Source organism: Budorcas taxicolor, unplaced genomic scaffold (assembly GCF_023091745.1).
Source record: "Budorcas taxicolor isolate Tak-1 unplaced genomic scaffold, Takin1.1 scaffold172, whole genome shotgun sequence".
In the NCBI taxonomy this organism is placed as follows: domain Eukaryota; kingdom Metazoa; phylum Chordata; class Mammalia; order Artiodactyla; family Bovidae; genus Budorcas; species Budorcas taxicolor.
This window is the reverse complement of record NW_026291674.1, coordinates 208765-234149: the sequence shown is the minus strand read 5'-3', so window position 1 is coordinate 234149 and position 25385 is coordinate 208765. Positions and strand designations below refer to the sequence as shown.

The 25385-nt window shown below is 42.9% G+C and overlaps 1 protein-coding gene across 1 annotated transcript in view; it reads left to right on the top strand.

Moving 5' to 3' along the window:
• The first annotated feature begins 6852 nt into the window (after positions 1 to 6852).
• Positions 6853 to 25385, top strand: part of LOC128071132 (pantothenate kinase 1) — a 53059-nt gene continuing 34526 nt past the window's right edge. The window contains exon 1 of the mRNA XM_052664098.1: positions 6853 to 7793. Within this exon, the coding sequence (XP_052520058.1) occupies positions 7112 to 7793 (682 nt within the window). The 5' untranslated portion in view covers positions 6853 to 7111. The remainder of the gene's footprint in view (positions 7794 to 25385) is intronic.

The window sequence follows — 25385 nt, the reverse complement described above, 5'->3', positions numbered from 1 at the left end:
CGTTTTGTGTGGTGGGCAGTGCCATGGCAGCAGGGGTCCTGGTGTCTTGTCCTGGACACCATGGATTTGGAGAGACAGAATATAGGGCATGAATTCTGTAAGTTTCCATTCAGCCTGAGACAGTCAGCCCTGGACCCAGGGGTGCGATGACCCCCTGGTTTCTTGGTTTACTATTGTACTAGAAGTAGCAGCTCCCTTAGAGCAGTTCACTTAGGAAGCTGATCCTGTGGTGGGATTCACTGCTGGGAGCTCAGCCTAGAGGCCGTTCCTTTAGCCTTTCAGAGATTTTTATTCACCCAGTTCCCTGTACTAACTCATTTTATGTAGGAATGAGTTAAAGCAGCTTTTATATTTGCAGCTGAAGAAACTTCCAGATTCAGAAGGGACTTCACTCAGAAAACAGGAAAACTATAAGACAAATTTGAATGTCCTGAATGCTGAGACCCTAATCAAAGACTCTTCCTTCCACTGCTGTCATTCTCAAAGGAAAATGCTTACCCCTTATTCATCAGCATCCCCCCAAATATTGGAACTTTGGTGATGAAGAGATGAATATATACATATGTGTATATATTCATATGTATATATACACACACATACACATATGGATATAGAAGTAGGCTTCCCAGGTAGCACAGTGGTAAGAGTCCACCTGTCAATGCAGGAGACGCAAGAGACCAGGTTCCGTTCCTGAGTCAGAAAATCCCCTAGAGTAGGAAAGGGCAACCTGCTCCAGTATTCTTGCCTGGAAAATTCCATGGACAGAGGAGGGAGCCTGGTGGGCCACAGTCTATGGGGTCCCAAAGAGTCAAACACACACACACATAGATACAGGTATATCTATTCCTCTTCCATGTGCTGGAATGCTCTTCTAAACCTCTCTTCACAATGCTTCACACCTCAGTCTCTCAACCCTCAGAAACCGGTATCTGTGTGGCTTCCTCAACTACCTGCATCTAAACAGGTTCCTTTCTTCCAATACTCTGTCACATCATTTCGTTTAATTTTTATGTTACTTAACACAGGCTGTATTTATTGTTTATTTTCTGACTTTCCTTGTCCCTCTCCCCAAAGGAATGTGTGCTCCGGAATAGGAAGGACTTTTCTGTCTTGCTCCTCACTGTAACTGGAACAATGGTTTGCACATCGTTTTAAAATATTTGTTGAATAGATATACAAAATAGAAAAATGGCAATAGCTGGCACATTTTTTTAAAGGGGCAGAAGCCCTTTTGGAGAAGTAAAGGGACTCAATAAGTTTAAAAGGCACTGTTGTGTGGGCAGTGGAATAGTATATCAGTTTGCAACCGTGGTGTAAAATCTGCAGGTGACAGCAGGTACACCATCTTTTGGGAGGGCAGCATGGTGGTTGAGTTACAAAATGTGAAGTTCTAGGGCCACCCAGACCTGACTCAAATGTCTGTTAGATTTTCTGCTGTGTGAACTTGGACCCATTAGCCTGTCTAAGTTCTAGTTTCCTCATACAAAATATGAGCTAATAATAGTATCCAAATCCTACTCACATGACTACCTTGCTAATTAAAAAAGATGACACTTACAGTGTGCTTAGTCCAGTGTATGGCCTGTAAGAACTCAATAAATGTTAGATAATAAGCCTACTATCAATTTGCTAAAGCCAGATACATCCCTAAACTTATGCCCAGTACTTGGGGGTCACTCTGATTATAGCTTATCAGATTCCTAGGTAGTCACACTCCCATCTCCCTTCACCAAATCATTATTGATAGGTGCTCAAAAAATATTAGTAACAGAAAGTTAGTTCATGTGGGGTGTGTTTCATTCCTGTACACACAGTTATTACTGTAGTGGCAGCTGCTGATGTTATGTTTTTCCACTGCTATTGACCAAAAAATAGAAACAACAACAACAAAAAAACTAAAATATTTCATCAAGCCATATAGAAAAAACAGTAAAAGAACGGGATTGGCCTAACCCCTCTCCAGTGGTTCATTTAGGTGAATAATCTTCCTGACATTCGATTTGCCCTATTGAGAGGAACAGGGTCAATTCATCTTTTCAGTCAGCAAGTATTTATGAAGTGCCTACATATTTATGACATAAGAGAGCCTAAGAATGCCTTGTCCACTTCCACCTCCACCTTCAGTTCAGTTCAGTTCAGTCGCTCAGTCGTGTCTGACTCTTTGCAACCCTATGAATTGCAGCACGCCAGGCCTCCCTGTCCATCACCATCTCCTGGAGTTCACTCAAACTCACGTTCATCAAGTCAGTGATGCCATCCAGCCATCTCATCCTCTGTCATCCCCTTCTCCTCCTGCCCCCAATCCCTCCCAGCATCAGAGTCTTTTCCAATGAGTCAGCTCTTCACATGAGGTGGCCAAAGTACTGGAGTTTCAGCTTTAGCATCATTCCTTCCAAAGAACACCCAGGGCTGATCTCCTTCAGAATGGACTGGTTGGATCTCCTTGCAGTCCAAGGGACTCTCAAGAGTCTTCTCAAACACCACAGTTAACCTCCACCTTAGTTAACTTGTATTCAACTTCATAATTCAGCAAATGCCATTTCATCTACTAAAGTTTAAGACAAGTCCAGGTCACCCTGGTATGTGCCCTCATGGCACTGAGAGTCTTTCCATTTTTGCATTTCTCGGAATGATAGTTACACTTTTGCTGTTGTGGTGATTAGGTGCTTAAGGCCTGTCCATTCTGTAATCTGGATAAGGATGGGAACTTTGTTTTTGCCTAAGAGTATATCCTTGGTACTTAGTATGGTACCTTCTGTGTAGTAGTTGCTCAGTTCTGAAGAAAGGAGAAGAGGGAGGCTCTGATGAAGTGGTCCTCAGAATCTCTCCATAACACTGTTACTCACAGGGCAATTTTTGTTGGGTTTTGGTGGCCTTTGACTCCCTGAAGCAGCGCTACTCCCTAGGGCCCTGAAGAAAGCAATATGAAAAGCACTGTCTTTGAAAACAGCACAGTACTTGAAAATAGCCTCCTGAGGTGCCTCATGCGAATCTCTAAGAAAGGCACCGACGCCAATAGCAAGAGAGGCAAAAATGAAAGAAAGAAGTCATCTTGGGTCAATATTATTCTGACAGTTAAAATTCTAGTAATTCTTTTTAAACTATGTCTTGAAGAGTATCCTTTCCCAAGCTCATACTGTGTCGTCAGTGTGGTTATTAAGTGGTAGAAAGCTTGGGCACATTGGACTTTATTTCCATTTTAGCAAGGAACTAGAATTTCTACAGCGATCACGTGTAGTGATGGCATGGTGGACAGGTTTTAATCTGTGTCTTCAAAAAAATTAAAAGTAAATTAAAAGTCTAATTTATAGTAGTTAAAAACTAGCGCTGACCTCCCTCTTTTTATGGGGGGAGGGGAAGAGAGAGAGAGAGGGAGGAAAGAAGGAAAGTGGTAAGGCTGAGTTGGACTGAAACAGACAAATATTGATATGGTTTACATATCAGTGTAAGTACAAGAATGTCATGATCATATCTACATTTTTAAAGGATCACCCTTCTTAAATATAAATCCCAGACAGAATATAAGTAAAAGGTCTTGCTCCTTTTCTGCATATTTTATCTTGCATGCTGAAACCACCAGATTCCCAGTTGCCCAGACTGGAAACATAAAAATTATCCTGGCCTTACCTCTTCCTCGTTCTGCAGTTGGTTACTAAGTCCTATAAATTCTTTAAACAGTTTTTGAGTCCACTTGGTGATCTCATTCTGAATGGTATGTCCTTCACTTAGTCCCATCTCACGTCTTTCCTGGTGGTTTCCAGTAGTCTATCTGGTCCCTCCAACTAGGAAGCTCCTCTCCTATTGTATTCTCCAGACTGATGCCAGAGATCCTTCCAGAATGCAAATCTAGGAGTTTTTCCACCATCTAAAACTCTTCAGTGGTTTCTCGTGGCTTTCAGGAAAAAAGTCTGAATTGATTCCTGTGGTACAGAAAGCCATCTGAGATTTGGACCCCATCCCACCTTTTTGGGCATCACTCACCTCCTCCCTCGGTAGGTTGCCTTTCAGCCTTGTTGATCTCCTGGCAGGTTCCCAAGCATGCCAGATGGTTTCAAACCACCCGCAGGGTCTCCACTCCCTCAGTTCTGAATGGATTTTCTTCAGCCTTCCATGATGAAATTCCATCATTGGTCAAACTTCAGTTTAAGGGTCATTTCCTCCCTGAAGCCTATTTTAACACCCATCTCAGCCCCATCTTCCTCTTCTCTTCCCTGTTCCATCATTGCTCACTCTCTGGAGTCCTTTGGAGTTCCCTTCCATAGTATAGGTGACACACTTTGTTTCATTCACTGCAAAATTCACCGTGAAGACAAGCGGGCCTCAGGAAGCGAGCTCTACCCTTAGGATATGTATATATTTCTGTATGTATGTTATTTTCAACAAGAAGTTTAAAAGGAAAAACTCCCTAGGTTATTCTTACGTACCCATATGATGGAGAATCATTGACTTATCTCTCTGTCTCTGTCTCTCTCTTTCTATGAATTGTAAGCCCTTAGAGGGCAATGAAGCCATTTGTTTTAACTTTGTACTTACTCCCAGCATTTATTTTACTGCCTACAACTTAGTGCACTCATAATAAATGACTGGTAAATAAATGAATGAACAGAGGGAAAGAGTGCCTTGTGGGTTCTTCCTCCCTCTCTCTCTTCCAAACATTATTTGTTCCATTCCCCTGCTGGAGCACATCGTATAGTTCATACCTCAAAATTACGCCTCCAAACCGCAACCTCCTTGTGTCCCCCTGACTCCCTCACACCCCATAAACCTGTGATATGCCGCCTGGCTTCCTCTCTATCACATGCAAGGTATAACTGATTCAAGGCACCCAGAGCAAAGACGGGAGAAAAGAAGCAGGTAGAGAATGTTCTGTCCCCAGTACCAGTGCTCCTGCCCTACCTGGGTCTGAGCCACCTGGCTCAGCCCTTCCTCACCATGCCTGGGAATCATGCTGGAGAGGATATGTCCTTGGATACACTGCATTGCTAAATCTACTCTCTGCATTTCTGCTCTAAAGAGCTTCCTAAACTACTGAGCTTAAATTATGTCAGAATTTGAAAGCTTTATATTTGAATATTTAGGAGTGACAATCCAGGCGTTTTGTTTTTAGCAAATTTACAGTAGAAAGTGAGAGACACCTTGGGGAAATATCACCCGAGTCATTTTTTCAGTCACAAATAATTACCAAGAGCTTCCTAGGGATACAGTTATGAAAGAGAGTCATCTGCCTTAATGGAGATTACAGTGTAGTGGGGGGAGACGCACAATCAAATAACATTGAGCATTTTTTATAGCACTTATGATGGGCTGGACACTTTACATATCCATTCATTTTATCACTGTAACAACTCCGTGATGTCCTATTATACCCCCATTGTGGTGTTACAAACTGAGAGTCATGAAGGTCAAGCGTAGGAGGAGGGAGCTCTAATCTTGTTCTAAGGGTCAGGGAAGGCTACTTTAAGAGGTTGAAGTAGAGATCTGAAGACTGAGTTGGAATCTGGTAAACAAAGACACCTGGGAACACACAAGGGCACACAGCAGATGAGAAGGGATGTTCGTGTGTTTGAGGAACTGAAAGGCTGCTCTATAGAGGGAGAATCAGGAGCTCAAGGTGAGGCTGGGGCCGGGTCATCTAGGTTTTTTCTTCGTATTTGCAAATAATATGATAACATCAGGGAAACAAAAATAGAATTAAGATTTATTCTTTAATGTGCATGCGAGCTCAATCGTGTCCAACTCTGTGCAACGCTGTGGATTCTAGCCCGCCAGGCTCCTCTGTCCATGGGATTCTCCAGGCAAGAATACTGGAGTGGATTGCCATGCCCTCCTCCAGGAGATCTTCCCCACCCAGGGATTGAACCCAAGCCTCCTGTGTTTCCTGCATTGGATTCTTTATCATTTAACCACCTGGTTTATTCTTTGCATTGTTCTTATTAAAAAAGGAGTCAAGGGACCTGTGCACTCAAGTGGTCATGGGTCCTAAAGCTGATTCCAGGTCAGACTCTGCTGGAAGGAATTCCCATCCAGGTACAGGCCCCTGGCTGCTGCTGAGTGCTCTGAGGCCTCTGACTCCTCTGTAGATTAAATAAGTACAGATGATGGAGAACATCACACACAGTAAGTTACACAATAAACATGACTGCGAGTATGGTTTATTCCCCTTGTTGGAAATGAAGGGTGATCTGCTAATAGTAAGTGTAATAAGGATAACCAGCTCTTTGGGGCATTTACTGTGCACCAGGACTGTAGCAGATAGATTTCTCAAGACAGTTTCTAGAGTGAAGAGCTGAGGCCTCAAGGGATTGCACAACTTTGGGAAGGTCCTTAGCACCCAAATTTGTCCTGCCTACTGAGCATGCCCAGTCCTGTTTCCTGAAACCAGGTGTGTTAACTTGAGCAATGAGTTTCTCAGGGTTTGTTGAGTGCCTGAGTTGGAGTTTGAATCCAGCGCTGACTCCAGGGTTATGGTGCTGTCTCCCCTGTGATGCTGCCTGCCCTTCTGAAAACACAGGCAACTCCTTACTCTATAAATAGGGTGACATTGTCTCCTGAGCGTCCTTTCTGGGTGAGGAAAGTGCTTTTTATAGCTTGGGACTGCTTCTGTTTACTTGGTCTCTTCCAGCACCGGTTAATCCCGCCTACATCTATGTCCTTCACTGTCCTTACACTGTATTCCTAGGTTCCTCCCTGTAAAAGACAACTCCAGGAGGCCACATGGTGTCTGTGAGTGCCAGCAAAGAAATTACACTCCCCTCCCTCTCCAAATCCGCCTACCTGTCTATAAATAATCGTTCTCCTCCTTCCCCTCGTGCCTGTGAGTAGTTTGGTCACTTAACTAAACCCAGAGAAACACACAGACGCTCACAAAGCTTTCAGGGAGGAGGGGACAACGTGAATGACCTTGCAAAGGTATCTAGCTCAGTGCGGACAGGATTAGCAAACCCAAACCTCTACATGTATTTATTGTCTCCCCCCTCCCCCCGCCCGCATTCCTCCCGAAGCTGCTCTTTCCTCTCACGCCGGCCTCGCCCAGTCCCTTCTCGGCTGGCTCCGCCATACAAAGCCCAGCCCGCCCATCTCTTCTTTGCGAAGCGGGAGAACTTCAGTCCCCATGTTGAAGCTCGGCGGTGGCGGGCAGGACTGGGCATGCTCAGTAGCGGGAACAGGTCTGGGAGGCGAGGAAACCTCGTTTGAAGTCGCGCGACTGGGGCAGCGGGGGAAGGCGGGCTCTGGGGGCCCCGGCTGGGGGTGCGCGGGGATCCCTGATTCCGCGCCGGGAGCGGGCATGCTCCAGGCGGGCGCCGGGGGGCCGGCGCTCGAGGGGCAGGGCGTAGAGGAGGTGGGAACGCCGGAGGGAGGAGGGGAGGAGCGCCCGGCTCGCCATCCCCCAGCGCCGGCTCTGCGGCTGCTGAATCGGAAGCCGCAAGGAGGATCCGGGGAAATAAAGACGCCCGAGAATGACCTCCAGCGAGGCCGCCTGAGCCGGGGCCCGCGCGCCGCCCCACCAGCCTCTGGCATGGGCGACCACGGCGGGCAGCCTGAGCGCTCGGCCCCGCACGCCCCGGGGACTCCCGCCGGCGTCGGCGCTGCAGCCGTGAACGGGCTGCTGCACAACGGGTTCCACCCGTCGCGCCTCTGCAGCCGGGGCCCCCCGGGCGGCGGCGACGCGGCACCCCAGCGCCTGCCGCTCCAGCCAGAGCTCCAGCCACAGCCGCCGCCCCCTCAGCACGACTCCCCCGCCAAGAAATGCCGGCTGCGGAGGAGGATGGACTCCGGGAGGAAGAACAGGCCACGTAAGTCTCTCAGGGAGGGGAGCGCGGGCGCAGAGCTGGGCGCGACCCCCGGGAGTGGCGGGACAGGCACCTGAGCGCGCCCGGGGCATCCCAGCCCCGGCTCTCGGGGGACGGCTTCGAGGGGGCGCACGGGACTGATTCTTTCCCCAGGGGCGCCAGGCGCTACAGATCCCTTTCCTGCTTCCATCTGTGGAATGGGCCGATTTGACTCGGCTTCTGAGCTGCTCCTCGGGTAACGGCTCTGTAGAGGGCAAACGCGCTGGCCGCCTTACTAATTTGTCGGTGGGAAAATGCACGTGTGTCAACATTTGGTGAGGTCCGGGAGTAGGAGTCGAGCAGCGGTGGGGGGAGAGCCTGAGCTGCCGTCGCCCTTCTCCTCGTCCTTTTCTCTTCTGAGAGCTCATCTTTCTGGGGTTGGCGCTCAGGCAGTCAGCCTGCCCTTTGAATCGCAGAGGAGCCGCCAGCTCCCTGGGTCTATTGGCGAGCTCGAGGTCTGGAGGCGTGGAGTTTGACAGCCCCCCCAAATCACAGCCTATTAGAGGCTGTTTCCTCTCAGCCAATGAGAGGACTTGTTGGGAGGGACACACCCACTGATACCATGTGGGCCGGAACTATGTGGACCAATGAAGATTGGAGGTGGATTTTTTTTATTTTTTTTCCTGAGAACGGGGAGGTAGAGTTGAGGTTTCCAATGGTAATATACAGTGCAGAAAGCTGAAATGCGTTATTTCACAATCTAAAGCTTGTATATATGTTAGTTTGTGAAGAGTCTCTCCCCCGCTGAAAGTTCTGAGATGCAAATTTGTAGATCAAGTTTTTACAGCTGTTTCTTATCTGAGCCGAACTTCTTTCAACTTGTTACCTCTTTCTGGGTCTCCCTAATGAAGCTTATAAATGGCAAAAAGCAAAGTAAGTAGAATGCATGCTAATAACGTGATTGCATTCAAACATGCATATTTGCGTATAGGTTATTTATTCTGTTTGATACAGGGAAATTGCTAGATATGCTTTAGATTCATCTGTAAAACCTTGATATTTGGCAGCTTCACTTTCTGCTGTTTCTGTTTATTGTCTTAGACGCTTAGCTTTTCTGCATTCAGTTAAAGTCTCTGAGACTTTGGGAAGCTTTTTAACCCAACTGTGGGACGCGTTTACTCTGATACTTGTGTTTTGTAAGTCTGAAATGTTCAGGTTCAAAGTTAACTTCTTGACGGGAACTTTGAACCCACACAGCAGATTGGTAGGGTTGTAAGGAAGGCATCTAAAACCTGAATTTCTGTTTTGTTTAGTTTTTTAACCTTGTTAGAAAATGACTTTATTTATGCATTAGTATCGATTATTTATGATGTATTAACCTGTTTTACTTCTTTTGAAGCCACATTTCATTTATTTCTCTGATTTACTTTAACAAACTATATTAGTTTAAAATGTAAATAGCTAAAATATAACAAAAGAGAACTGCTTTGAGTTTTTATTTAGTATTGCTAGCATAAATGGTCTATGTTTGAGTGTATCATACCTCTTGAAATAATTTTTGAGGAATTGAAAATTACTCTCTTAACAATTTTCTCTGCAGGAAGGCAAAGAAATAACCTTGAGCCTTAACTTTTGCTTGAAAATCCACTGGAAGCATTATTTAGAATATAAGAAAGTATAACTTTATGCCTGTGTGTTTTGTCAGGTATTGAAATAGGTTTTATATTTTTTTTAATGAAAAACCATAGGTATTTTAAGTTTAGTGATCATACTTATTTATCAACTTTTAAAAGGAATTCATCAAAATTGGTGTTTCATTGGCCTATTTTTTCCTCAAATTTGAACAAACATTTCTGAAATAAATTTTACATATTCTAAGCCACATCTGCTGTGTTCACTACCAAAATTTCTTAGTTGAAATTAGGTTTAATTTGGGATCCTTATACCTTGTGTATTAATATTCAAGTATCTTTTTACAAAAAAAAAAGAAAAAAATTGCCCAATCAGTTGATTTTTAGGCAATCTAAAACAAATCTACTTAGACTTAAGTATCTCTCTATTTTCTGATGACTGATAAATTTTACATGAGCAATTATTACAAAGAGTATTTACAGGCTTTAAATGAAATTTGAGTGTATTGTTGATAAAATCATCAAAGTTGAACAAATAACTATTTCCTACTTACAGTCTGCAACTTCAGACTCCTGCTTCTATCTGAACCAGAAGTGCTTTAGGACAGCCAGGTATCACTGCTCTCAGATAGGCACCTGGAATGCATATGTGGGTAGATGTGTTTCTGTTTGGTAATATATTGGATAGAGTGCAATACACTTTGAAATACTGCATGTTTGAAAACAATGAATGCAACGAAATAGGCAATTCAGTAGTTTTTGATTATTTAAAAAGATTAAATCTAATCCCTCAGTACAAGGACTGTTCACAGTCTTGTAATTTAAAAATCAGAGTAGTGGCAGGTTGATTTTGTTAAACCAGGAAATCTTGTCCACTCTTTTCATCAAAAGTACCATCACCTCACTCACTGTGCTTATCCTTGGAAAGCTTTTCCAAGACTTAACTGCTTCCTGTCTCTGCTACTGAGCAACTGTGTGGCCTCAACCAGGTTAGATCTCCTCTTGGAATGCTGGAGTCCATGAAATGATCTTCAAGGGTTGTTTCTTGTACTTTCAAAGTTCTGAGATACTAAAGAGCTGACAGTTCTTTCTTCATAACTTCCACACTAGTCACCTAGTCTACCACATGGCTTAGCATTTTATTATCATTTAAAAATTTTTTATTTTTGCCTTGTGCTGATTGTTCCCTGCATGTTATTGGTCTTATCTCCCCAATTAAGTTGGAAGTCTTATTATAGATGATAGTTTTTTTCATATGCTTTGCAACTTGGGTACATGAATACTTGATTGATGTTGACGAAAAAGGTACAAGTGACATCATCACCACCTCATCAAAGTAGCCATTTCCATCCGTGGGACAGACTAGGCAAAAGCCCGTCAATGGAGTCTCAGTAAGGTCTCTATAGGGAGAGTCCTTTTGTATGCTCCTTGGTGTTCTGATTCTTTGAAGCATATGTAAGTAGCACCTTATGAAGTCAGCTCATTTCCCAAATATTTTGAAACTAATTTTATAGTCCTAATAAAATGCCAAGAGCCTGATGTTTGTAAATGGTGGAGTTATCCAGACTCTGGAGGGCTTGAGTTTAAATTGCATCTAGATGACCTGGGGCTACTTATTTAACCTCTATGCTTCAGTTTCAGTATTGATAAGATGGAGCTAATCATACTATGTGATCAGGTTGATGTGAGGATTAAATAAGATATATATTATGTGTGTATAATACATATATATATATATGTATAAACATAAATTCCTCCTTGGCACATAGCAGTTATATGGCAAATGCCAGTTGTTACCACACTTGCAGAACACTGTCCACCGCTAACCCATAGGACAAGAGACTGAGCTGGCAGAGACACCTCAGATTGACTTTCTTGTTGAAAAAAAAGTGGGAGTTGGCTAATATAAGAAAGTCAAAACATTTTATTTGATTATCTATGACACTCCTAGTCCCATGGTTACTTCCAACACCCTTTGTCCATAAAAATATTACATCATACAAAATGGAGGGAACAAAGCAGGAAGAAATACTCACAAATACCATCACCCAGAGAAAATGGCTGTTTAAAATGTGCTGTTTGCTGAAGGTAATTTTGGATCACACTAAGATAAGATTTTTTTAATTTTTATTTTATGTTGGACGATAGTTGATTTACAGTGTTATATTAGTTTCAGATATACAGCAAAGCGATTCAGTTTTACATATACATATGTCGCTTTTCATTTTCTTTTCCATTATAAATTATTACAAAGTATCAATAGTTTCCAGGGCTATACAGTGGGCTTCCACGTGACTCAATGATAAAGAACCTTCCTGCCAACACAGGAGACACAGGTGACACAGGTTTGGTCCCTGGGTCAGGAAGATCCCCTGGAGAAGGAAATGGCAACCCACTCCAGTGTTCTTGCCTGAGAGAAAATTCCATGGAAAGAGGAGCCTGGCGGGCTATAGTCCACGGGGTCACAAAAGAGTCAGACACAACTTAGCAAGTAAACAACACCAGCAATGCTATACAGTAGGTCTTTTTTGATTATCTATTTTAAATACAGTACTGTATATATCAATCCCAAACTCCCAACTTACCCTTTTTTATTTGAAAATCTTAATAAAAGCATTTTCTTACGGCATTAAAGCATCATTTGTAGTGGTTGTATTACATTCCCAATATTCCATTATATAGATATACCATAATCTATTTAACCTGTCTCTAATAGCTTTAGGCTGCAGCTTGAGTCTCTAAACATCATAAACACTGCAGCAGCAACGATTTTGTATGTAACTCTTTTATTTTTGATGAAACTGATGAATATATACTTTTTGGAGAAGGAACAGAAATGGCACAAAAAAGTATACAGCTGTTGCCTTGAAATCCTGTATATTTTAGACTCTAAGGATACTTGTAGATGAGCCACACTACTGAAGAGAGGAGAAAAATGCAAAGGAGATAACTGAGCCAGCAAACACTACTTTCTGCATTTGCTGTAGAAAGGCAAATATTTGAGTGTCATCAGAAGACTCAAGGATGTGAGCTGCCCTCTTCAACAAGCAGGAATAAGGCCTAGAGCAGTGCCTGCAGGTTCCTAGTAGAAGTTCTGGATTCTGAGATCATCCAGATAGAACATGAGCAGAAAATGGGCAAGAGTTCATTATGCCCATAACACATTCGTGGGGTATAAACTGAAGAAACACACATCTATTACCAGTTGTAGCTAGCCACCATTGACAAAGTGTAAGTCTTCACTTTTCTAAATATTAGGATATTTAGCTTTGGCACCTAGAATTTCCCCAACTTCTGAATCAGGCTAATGGAAAAACCAGGATATAAAGATAAATAGGTAGAATTCTCTGGCTGGAATGTATATATATATGTATATATATATATATATGAATTTTTATTAAAAACATCATCAGAACTTCTAGATGGTGGAGAAGATTTGCAAATCAGGAGCAAAAGACTAGGATGGAAAACAGGGGCACACTCTAGAATTGCTGCCTCTGGAATGTGGTCTGATTTCTACATTTGTCAATAAAGTTATGAATTGCACAATGCACATTTGGACTAGAGATTTATGAATTTAAGGGCCCAAGTGTTCAGTGTCTAAGTGGTTAAATTAGGTGTCAGGATTCATTAGGGACCTGAACACCACTTTTCCCCAAAAGGCCACTAAGTGAATTTCAACGTTAATATAAAACATAGTTTGTTTGGCACAGTAACCAAAAATTTTGACGGAAAGAGTGCTGTTAATTTTTAACATGTGGGACATTCAACAAGGGTATAAAGCAAAATCCAGCATGGTTTTTGGAGACATAATTAGTCAGGAAAGAAGAGTACTGGTTTTAATTAACAGGTTTGGGGTTGGTTTTTTGTTTTAATGTTTGTGATAGCCTGACTTTTAATAGTGTGTCTGTGTATGTTTTAATATAAACCAATTGGTTTGACTTCCATTACATTTAATTATATGCTTTAGCTTCACTGTGTAGGTCAGTGTTCACCTTGGGATGACAATATTCTGAATCAGATAGGGTGCCCAGAATTTCTATGTAGACCTTTCCTCTGGATACTGCAGCTATCAAGCTTGGTATCTCATTACTTAATTTATGAGATCTTTTAGATACTTCCGTTCAGTTCAGTTCAGTTGCTCAGTCGTGTCCGACTCTTTGCGACCCCATGAAACGCAGCACGCCAGGCCTCCCTATCCATCACCAACTCCCGGAGTTCACTCAGACTCACGTCCATCGAGTCAGTGATGACATCCAGCCATCTCATCCTCTGTTGGCCCCTTCTCCTCCTGCCCCCAATCCCTCCCGGCAACAGAGTCTTTTCCAGTGAGTCAATTCTTCACATGAGGTGGCCAAAGTACTGGAGTTTCAGCTTTAGCGTCATTCCTTCCAAAGAAATCCCAGGGTTGATCTCCTTCAGAATGGACTGGTTGGATCTCCTTGCAGTCCAAGGGACTCTCAAGAGTCTTCTCCAACACCCCAGTTCAGAAGCATCAATTCTTCAGCGCTCAGCCTTCTTCACAGTCCAACTCTCACATCCATACATAATCAGAGGGCACCATTAATAAAGATGCCAGAACCAGCTTGGGCAAACCAGGAGTTCCAGTGGTGTGCTGGAAGTAGCTACTGCAGGCTCTGGGAGCCAGCTGTATACATTACATCCCAACTCTGCAGTCAGTGTCCTTGCATTGACAGCTTGAAATTGGCTACAGTAAGTGTATTTACACAATGGAAATTGGCAAATGCTGAAAATCAGGGCTTTATTTTCAGAGATCCAGTTGTTAAATATTTACCACTGACCGTAATACGGGTCACATGTCACTCAGAGAAGAGTCCCAGAGGACAGCAGTAATACAAACTGAATTATCACAGCTTTGGGGGCAGAGAAAGGGAGAAAAAGCTCAATATATCTTCTGATACTTAGGACAGTACCAGAATGAGACATTAGATGATGGAGCCTCATTCTCAGGAAAGAAAGTATTCTACAAATGTTTGAAAACGCACTGTAATATAAGGGTAGGATTTAGACTCACATACAGTCAACCCTCTGTACCTGCAGATTCTGTATTGGCAGAGTTCAGCCAACTACAGATTCTATTAAAATATTTGAAAAAATTCCAGAAAGTTCCAAAAGGTAAAACTTGAATTTGCCATGCACTGGCAACTATTTATATAGTATTTACATTGTATTACGTATTATATGTAATCTAGAGATCATTCCAGTGAGGGAGGGGTGCAGGTTCTATCCCCTGTATACAGGAGGATGCATGTAGGTTGTATACAAATACTATGCCATTTTATATAAGGGACTTGAGCATCTGAAGATTGTGGTATCCACTTGGTGGGTGGCGGGGTGCCGGGGTCCAGCCCCGGTGGATCCAGGGAATTCGAAGGTGGGGACGGCGTCGGCCGGCGTCATTGGAAAAATACATATTTAATTACAGATATATAGAGAGATTAGAAACGGATAGTATAGAAGGAAAATTAACGGAGAAAAAGAGGCTGAATAACTTGGTTTACGTGGAATAGCATCCATGCTCCAGATGGGAATTCAGCCAGAAAAATGAGGAGCAAGAAAGAAACGACATGGGGGAATCAGTCTTTCCGGGAACTGATCCAATTTCTTTATTTTTGGGTTTGCTTATATACCTTTTGTTACACATAGGGATGAATACAGAGTCATGTGGGGGTCAGCAGTCCTGACCTTTATCAAAATCAGGTGCTTCACATAAAAAGGTCTTAGGGATTTTACATCATCTTCTGGCCATGAGACCTGCTGACATTTTATGATCCTTTCTTTCTGATAACCAAAAAACTTATTTTTTCCAAGGGTGTTTTTTCTTAAACCAGGCACCACCCTCCAAATAAAGTTACATTCCTATAGGGTGAGGGTGTAGTGAGTTACAATCAAGAAAGAAATTTATTTAACCCAAGGTTAACATGATTAATCTTAAAGGTTAATACTTATTTCTCCTATATGCTTAAAGGTTAATACTTATTTCTCCTATATGCTAACTATATTCATTATAAGGGCAGGGAACATGGAGATTTAGCAGCAAACATCAACCCAACAAATGAAAATCCTTTCACCAATGTTCCCCTTAAGATCTATTTAGTCTTAAGATAGTGATAAAGTTACGTTTTTACATAGCAAGGACACAGTGATTTATAACAAAGTACAGTGATCTATTACAAAAGAGAAAAATCATTAACTCAAAAAGTCTAGTATTGCTAACCTTAAAACTACTGTATTTCCTTTTCTATATTCCAAATACATTGATTAATATATTCCCAGGTGCCTAAGGATATGGAGGCCTGGCGGCAATCATTGACTCAACAATGAGAAAAGCCCTATGCTAATTAAGACTTTAAAAATACTCCAAAAACTCTCTGTGCTGTTTATGGTTGAGAGGTAGTAAACAATCATGTGCATAGTGGCAGGAGTATGGATACTCCTGTCACACAAGCTAGTCTGTCAGCAGAGAGATTTGACCTAAGACACCCTTGTCACACCCAGGGCAGGGAATTAGCAGCAATTATTGGCACAACAAATGAAAAAACCCTTCACCAATATAATTCCTAACCAACCCACTATACTAATAATTTCCAACTCCCCCAAAGAATTTGCCTTTAGTAAGTCTAAAACATCTGTGCCTCTCAGATTGGGAGGCTGTAAACAATCACATGTGGCCGGACGAACCTATACAGGCGGGCTAGATAACCTTCAGAGGAGTCCGTAAGCTGAAACACTCTTGTCACGCCCAGGAATTTTTATTGCCTTGGAGCTGCATGTTTACTCCTTCTCCGAGAGAAACAGTTATGGGAGAGAGCCCCCCGTAAAGTCAGAGGTGTAGGTGAGAGCATAAAACAGACTCTGGTTTTGGGGCAGATGCTTGGGAACAGAGGGTTTCCTGAGGCTTGATCACGCCTTTGCCTATGCCAAGCCTCCTTCCTCATGACCTTTGCCATGGGCGGAGTTCTGGCTCCCGGCAGGGGCGGGGTGGGTGGTGGTCAGGGTTCTGGAGCAAATCCCCCTTGGATTTTAGATGAACAACTATTATCTGCTTTCCTTTTTCCCTCTGAAATTTATACATCAAAAATAGTTAGGCTTGGGACTTCCCTGACAGAAGTAGGAAATGGCCACCCCCGTTCAGTATTCTTGCCTGGAAAATTCCATGGACAGAGGAGCCTGGTGGGCCCCACTCCTTGGGGTCACAGAGTCAAACGTGGCTGAGCACACATGCACACATGCTTCCCTGGTGGTCCAGTGGTTAAGACTTTTGCCTTCCAATGAGGGGGCTACAGGTTCTATCCCCAGTAAGGAAGCTAAGATCTCACATGCCTAATGGCCAAAGCCAAAGCATAAAACAGAAGCAATGTGGTAACAAATTCGAAAAGACTTTTAAAATGGCCCCCACAGAAAAAAATCTAAAAAATAAAATAGTTGGGCTCCGGTAGCTCAAATGGTAAAGAATCTGCCTGCAATATAGGAGACCTAGGTTAGCTCCCTGGTCAGGAAGATCCCCTGGAGCAGCGAATGGCAACCTACTGCAGTATTCTTGCCTGCACAGAATTCCACGCACATAGGAAAGTGGAGGGCTACAGTCCATGGGGTCACAAGGAGTCCGACACAACTGAGTGACAAACGCTTTGGGGCTAGTGCTGGATGACCCAGCAGGTAGAACGAGCAGGTAGGTGTTAGTATACCACCAGTGCAGCATGGGAATCAAGGAAAGGAGATGACGACATATGTGTCTTTGTGTGTGTGTGAATGTGTATACATATATGTTTGCACCCAAGTATTAATCATAGCAAAATCATAACCTTGGACTTCTTTATACTTCTTTCATAATTCACCATTGCTTTTATTTGAATAACAAATTTTGAGTTACACTCTCATCGCTTGTTGATTGGAGAACAATATAATTTTTCTTTCAGTTCAGTTCAGTCGCTCAGTCGTGTCCGACTCTTTGCGACTCCATGAATCGCAGCATGCCAGGCCTCCCTGTCCATCACCAACTCCCGGAATTCACCCAAACTCATGTGCATCGAGTCGGTGATGCCATCCAGCCATGTCATCCTCTGTCGTCCGCTTCTCCTCCTGCCCCCAATCCCTCCCAGCATCAGGGTCTTTTCCAATGAGTCAACTCTTCACATGAGGTGGCCAAAGTATTGGAGTTTCAGCCTCAGCATCAGTCCTTCCAATGAACACCCAGGACTAGTCTCCTTTAGGATGGACTGGTTGGATCTCCTTGCAGTCCAAGGGACTCTCAAGATCTTCTCCAACACCACAGTTCAAAAGCATCAATTCTTCAGCGCTCAACTTTCTTCACAGTCCAACTCTCACATCCATACATGACCACAGGAAAAACTTGACTAGACGGACCTTTGTTGGCAAAGTGATGTCTCTGCTTTTGAATATGCTATCTAGGTTGGTCATAACTTTCCTTCCAAGGAGTAAGCGTCTTTTAATTTCATGGCTGCAGTCACCATCTGCAGTGATTTTGAAGCCCCCCAAAAATAGTCGGACACTGTTTCCCCATCTGTTTCCCATGAAGCGATGGGACCAGATGCCATGATCTTAGTTTTCTGAATGTTGAGCTTTAAGCCAACTCTTTCACCCTCCTCTTTCACTTTCATCAAGAGGCTGTAGGTATAAATCCAGCCCCAGATGAGCCTTGCCGATTTAGAATTTCTATGTTGATTTAGAATTTACTGCTGCTGAAGCATCAGGGTGGAGCTGCCAGAATATCTTCATTTCATGTTTCTGGTTACAGTGGACAGGTTGAAATTTGTCTCAGCCAGGAGGAGAAAGAACTTGGTATGTAAGTTTGCTTCCAAAACAGATCTCTCAAGCGAAAAAGGGACTTCTCCATTTCATCCCCACTTGAATTTTACTCCAAAGGCAGCTCATTGTGCTCCATTTATTCTCTCACTGTCCTGAAGAAGTGTTTGGAGAGTGTTGGGATTTTTCTTTTTAAATCTTTTTATTTAGGAAAATTTCCAACAGTATACAAAACTAGAGTATATGGTATAACTAACTGCTGAGTATTCATCACTCAGCTCAGTTATCAACTCATGTCCAATCTTATTTTATTTAGGCTAATTACATGCAAATCTTCCCCTCCCAAACTGGATGAGATTGAAAGCAAATCTCAGATATCATATCATTTCAATGGTAGATATTTTCATATATATGTTTAAAGGATAAGAATGCTTAAAAAAATAGGTATAATCTGTTATTTGCTAAAAACACTAACAATGTATTATATCCAATTGAGAAAATAGTATTTTATGATGCACAATGAGATGAATAAATTCAGTTATCTAACCACGGTTAAAATCATTGCATCCTCTTTGTTGATAGCTGAAAATCTGATATCATGTTTCCCTGAAGGATTCTTTTTCTTTTTGGGGGGGTTCAGTACCTTTTATCATTCGTTTATCATTAATTTTTAACCATTTCTTCATGGTCAGATTTTGAAACCTTTCTTGGGGTGAAATAGTCCTGTGCCCCAGAACAGATGCTTTGGGATCACTCCAAAATCACTGAGATAGAAGCATCTGGTGTCTCCTGTGTAGTTTTTGTCTTGAGCTTGAGAGGTTTGTTGTTGTTTAGTTGCTCAGTTGTGTCTGAGTGACCCCATGGGCTGTCGCCTGTCAGGCTCCTCTGTCCACGGGATTTCCCAGGAAAGAATGCTGGAGTGGGTTGTCATTTCCTTCTCTGGGTTGGGAGGATCAGACAACCCAGAGGTTGACCTTGTGTCTCCTGCATTGGCGGGTAGATTCTTCACCAGTGAAGCACTAGGGAAGCCCTGATTGAGAGGTTAGGAACAGTCTTACAAGAATTCCACCCTCCTTTCTTCTGAAGTCAGTAGGGTGAGAACAGGCAAGCTAGCACTCACACTGGAGAGAACGACAAGTAGGATGTAGGTCTGGACTCGGGCCTGGCAATCTGGAAGTGCTAGATTAAGGGTTGAGCCAAGAGGGATGTTGCTGAAATTTGTGAGATATTTGTAATTCCAGGCAATCTCTCCACCGATGACCCTGTATTTCAAGTTAACCACGAAAGAGAAAAAAAGATCCTGAATCTATCTAGTATCACTCTTGTTTGTCAAGCATTCCTAGGGATCAAATCAGTTAAACATCAGTGAATTCTTAGTGATATAAGAATTCATGTAGTCATGTGGCTAAGGCTGTGCTTCCAATGCATGGAGCATGGATTCAAGCCTTGGTCAGGGAACTAAGATTCCACATACTGCGTGGCATGGCCAAAAATAAATAAAGGATGTGTGTGTGTGTGTGTGTGTGTGTGTGTGTGTGTGTGTGTATAAACACCTGTATACCTGAAACTAACACAACATTGTACAATCAACTATACTTCAATTTAAAATTTTTTGTTTTTTGTTTATTTAAAAGCTGTAATTAAAAAACTGGAGATCACATAACTAATGTTTGGGTGGGTTCATTAACCTCTCTGCACCTCAGTTTTGTCATCTGTAAATTGAGCATAATAATAGTGCCTACCTCATTCGGTTATGAGAATTAAATATTGCCTGTGAAGCTCCTAGCACAGCACCTGGCACATAGTATGCCCTTAACATTAGTTGTTACAATGCTGCTGCATTTTTTATAGACCCTGGAATCAACTTCTTCAGAATTTCTAAAAAGAGACCTTTGACTGGCATGTGTGCAGCCCTAAAGTATTTTTTGAAATTCGGCCTGTGTGTCTATGCCCACATATCCAGATAAACTTGCATAAGCTAGTACTTCAGCACACGTTTACCACACTCCATTAAATTTTGGGCAAGGCTTAGGCATATTTGGTTGGTAAATGCTCTCACAAGTAAATGGATAACCTGTTGCATTCTGATTATTGTTGTCTTAGAGTTTTAGCGTGTATAAGATTTAGAGGCTTTTTGTTTGATTTTTTTTTAATGTTTACTACAAGTAAACTGAGGAGCTGTTAGATATTTTACTATTCAGCTTTTTGTGATACACTTCCAGTAAATCTTTTCAAGCTATTGCATCAGTTTTGATTCAACAAATCTCTGAGGTTGTAGGGAAAACTGCTGCAAAACCAGTTAGGATTTACGCCTACTGTCTGTGACTCAAATTTGTCTCTGTATTGTGTAATCCAAAGAAAGTGCAGAGATAAACTGGATGCTGAGGTTCCTGACGCTGCACCTGTCATTCATAAATGACAGTTTTCCGGTCTTTATGTTCATCAAAACAGCATCATTCTTATTGGTTAACTTAACGTTAAATAGGTGGTATGTTTTGTAAAATAAACCAACTTAAGTAAGATATTGTTTTTACCTCTTTCATATTTGAGATCCAGAGTTAAGATGTTTTAAAAAAAGCTCCCATGCTCAAGAGTTTGACAGTCTCACCTTAGTGATAGAGAAGGGTACCATGCCTCCAAACTAAGTGGCACCAGACAGATAAAATATTTTGAATACTCATCTATCTGTGAAGTTTGAATCTCTTTTCCCAATTAGATATTACATCTGCCTGTTCCTGCTGATCACAGCAATCATCACTTCTGGCATCTTGGCAGCGATAACCCAGAAGGCAGCTGAGAATCTGGAAGGAAACAAACACTTCTGACCTGCCAAAAATCAGTGTTGGAAAGTAGATCAAGTTGGAGATGCTCATGCATTTTACACTTGGAGTACTTCCTGGACTCTCTTGAGTCTATTTACTTTCACCCAAGTCACTGCTTTAACAGACTTGATTTTCTGGTTTCTCTGCAATCGTACATAGCAGGTTAGGGATTGACACTACAGTACACTGACAGCAGCCAAGAAATTAACAGCAATAGCTGAAAAGAAAGACATAGAAAGCTATGACAGAGACAGATGAATACTCAAACCGGAGCAGCCTGGGAAGCACAAGTTTATGTGGTACTTGAGGGCATCAGTATATAGTGGGTACAGTAATTGATTCTCACATGACCCCGAGTCATCAAAAGAGCTAAGATTTTCTTCATGTTTCTTTAAGAATATGAGAAGTGAGCCATGCATTTTAGAAAGATTTCCTTCAAAAACTATTTATAATTTGGCATTTATATCTTAAAAGTCATTGGTAAAATGCATGGATTGGGTCAGAGTTTTATATATGTTATGAAATCTGCTCTATTGAGACATGCTGCTGCTGTTGCTGCTGTTGCTAAGTCGCTTCAGTCGTGTCTGACTCTGTGCGACCCCATAATGGCAGCCCACCAGGCTCCGCCGTCCCTGGGATTCTCCAGGCAAGAACACTGGAGTGGGTTGCCATTTCCTTCTCCGATGCATGAAAGTGAAAAGTGAAATTGAAGTCGCTCAGTCATGTCTGACTCCAAGCGACCCCATGGACTGCAGCCTACTAGGCTCCTCCATCCATGGGGTTTGCCAGGCAAGAGTACTGGAATGGGTTGCCGAGACATACACACATACAATTCACCCGTTTAAAGTGCCCAGTTCAGTGGTTTTCAGCATATTCACAGTGAAACCATTAACACAATTTAGGCTACAGCGTCACCCCCTAAAAACACCTGATTAGCAATCACTCCCCTTTTCTCCCACAACTCCTAAGCCTGCTGCTGCTGCTACTGCTAAGTCTCTTCAGTCGTGTCCGACTCTCTGTGACCCCATAGACGGGATTCTCCAGGCAAGAACACTGGAGTGGGTTGCCATTTCCTTCTCCAATGTGTGAAAGTGAAGTCACTCGGTCGTGTCCGACTCTTAGCGACCCTATGGACTGCAGCCCACCAGGCTCCTCCATCCGTGGGATTTTCCAGGCAAGAGCACTAGAGTGGGCTGCCACAACTACTAATCGTTTTGTCTCTATAGACTTGCCTATTGTGGATGTTTCATGTGTATGGAATCATATGATATCTGGTCTTTTGCAATTGGCTCTTTTCACTTAGCATAGTGTTTTCAAACTTCACTTGTGTGTTAGTTTGTTTCAGTATTTCCTTCCATTTTATTGCCAAATGATATTTCATTGTATGGACATGTCCTACCTATGTTACTTATCCATTCATCAATTGATGTATATCTCTGTTGTTTCCACTCTTTGACTATTATATGTAATACTGCTCTGATCATTTACATACAAATTTTTGTGGGGGCATATGCTTTCATTTCTCTTGGGTATATACCCAAGACTGCAATTGCTAGATTATAGACAAGCTTATGTCTAACCTCTTGCAAAACTGCCAGACTATTTTCCAAAGTGACTGCACTGTTTTATATTCTGACCATCGGTATAGGAGGGTTCCAGTTACTCCATATCCCCATCAACACTTGTTATTTTCCATTTTTTAAATTATAGCCATCCTAGTGGGTTTGAAGAAATACCTCATTGTGGTTTTGATGTGCATTTCCCTAAAAAAGTGCCCTTACATCCCTCCAACACTAGCATCCTGTGATTTTGAAACATTTAGTAGGTTCAAACTTTATCTGCAGTTTAATTAGAAGGTTCCTGAATGTCTGGGAGGTGTCAGACTTTACTGTGCTCGAAAGAGAACTGTGCACAGAACTGCTGCCCTTTGTAAATATTAAAGGATTGTTTTAATTAAGTAATGTCTGGTACAAGGACAATGTGAATTTCACTTATAGCAGAATTTTCAATTCTTCTTTCCAGACTTCTTGATTAATGATCAGTCCTTGCAGAGGAGAATGTAATGGCAGGAGACCAGGTTCATTGCTGCATCCTGACTCCACCATAGTGCCTCCCAGTCTACAGAACAAAGTGTCTGTTCACTGAATCGGTGGCGGCATAAGCATATAAATTGGTCTCAGGTCACTGAAGGAGGGTCCTTGGGACCTCCTTGATTTCAGCTTGTATTGCCATGTGAGCAGTTAGCACATCTTTTCTCAGTCCCCACCCAGCTAGACCTGAAAGGTTTGCCAGGCTTTCACAGCTAAAATGAATGAACAAAGCTCATTTCTGGTAGCCCTGTTGTTCTCTGCAGTGCCACCTAGCAATGCTGTTCTCCCCAAAGCCTCTTTAATTAACCACTCCCTGGTATTAAATTGTCAATGGCGTCCCTGGAGTAAGGAAGCATGCTCTGGTGGCTTGTCAAGACACAAAGCTAAACCTCTTGGAGATTTGAACTGGGATTTGTTTAAGGAGGTAATGAGATTACCATCTTGAGCTTCAGTGCAGGGCATTAGGAAGCTGGGAGAACCATTCTTAAGTGGATGCTGGGATCAGCTCTGGTGGCTAAAACGGTCACACTGGAGATAGTCATACGGGTGCACTGCCTTCAGGGCCCCTTGGCACATCTCTGCATGGTCAAAACGGTGGCATCTTCTTTCTAATTCATGGACTGTTTCTGATGAATTGTTGTTGTTTAGTCACTAAGTCATGTCTGACTGTGACCCCATGGACTGTAGCTCACCAGTCTCCTCTGTCCATGGAATTCTCCAGGCAAGAATACTGGAGTGTGTTGCCATTTCCTTCTCCAGGGGATCTTCCCAGCCCAGGGATCAAGTCCATGGCTCCTGCCTTGCAGGTGGATTCTTTACCGCTGAGCCACTGGCAAAGCCATTTCTGATGAGTAGAGTGGTGTAACTAAAGGTGAAGACCACAGGGAAGATCTGTAATTGCCACCCCAGGTGGGGCAGTGGTAAAAAATGTTTCCTACCAAGACAGGAGACTCGGGTTTGATCCCTCCATCAGGAAGATCCTCTGGGGGAGGAAATGGCAACCCACTGCAGTATTCTCACCTGGAAAAGTCCATGGACAGAGGAGCCTGGTAGGCTACAGTCCATAGGGTCCCAAGGAGTAGGACACAACTGAACATGCACACACACACACCCGCTACCCCCCACCCCCAACACACACACACACACTCAGCCTGAGAATATTGCAATGGAATGGGAAACAAGTTTCATCTGCCTTTCATTTCTCCTCCTTAAGACCTGTTGCAGGAAAGCAGGGCTGGACTTCAGGGGTGAGGGCTAGAAGATGAGTTTGATGGGCACTGTGGTGACATTCCTTGCTGTTCTGACTTCTTGTAAGAAGGTGGAATGGAGAGAGAGATTCCAGGACCTTGGAAAAGAGATTGCACCTCACTGGGCCTCTCAGCAACTCATGGAAGAGACTCGAGGCAAAGTTTGTTTTAGCCTCAGGGGTTTGACATTTTGGGTCCCCTCATGTCTGGCTCCCGGAGAAGGCAGTGGCACCCCACTCCAGTACTCCTGCCTGGAAAATCCCATGGGTGGAGGAGCCTGGTGGGCTGTAGTCCATGGGGTCACTAAGAGTCAGACATGACTGAAGCGACTTAGCAGCAGCAGCATGTCTGGCTCCAACTTGGCCCCACTTCCTCCTGGCCCAGATCCAGGCTAAGAATACATTTACTGGTGCCACCACAGTGGTGCCCTGCAAGGCCTTTTTTTCCCCTCCCAAATCTTAACTTAAAAAAAACAAACACATAACTTTCATGTCAGTATACCTGTTTGTTCTGATTTCATGTGGTTGTCTGTGCCGTGGGTTGCAAATCAGAGAATATCTGCCTGCCTGACCTAAATACACAAGTGCTGTTGCCAGAGCTTACTTCTTTATGGAAGAATGCCTGGTTACCTTTAAAATGGAAGTCATTGAAGAGAGGAGCACATGATGAAATTTCATTATATGTGTAACATTTCTAGACCCATGTCCGTTGGGTTCAGTCCCAGTTGAATGATAACTGAAAACTTGAGAAGCTGTATTTAAAATGTGAAAATCACCCGCGGCACTCGTGTTATAAATTGTCCAGAAATAATTTCGTTAGCAAGCGATGTTTCCAAATCCCTCCTGGGAACGGGGACGTCAGCCGGGTCATTACCGTGCATTGGCCTCAGTTGGCAGCCGGAGCTCCCTGGCAGTTATGAGCAAAGACAGCTCATTCAGACTCTTGACTCTCACTTTCAAATTGTGGTTCAGTATTTAAGAGCGTTCAAGAGCATTAGTTTCGATTCAGCTAGAACTTTGGTTTTGAACTTGACCCATGA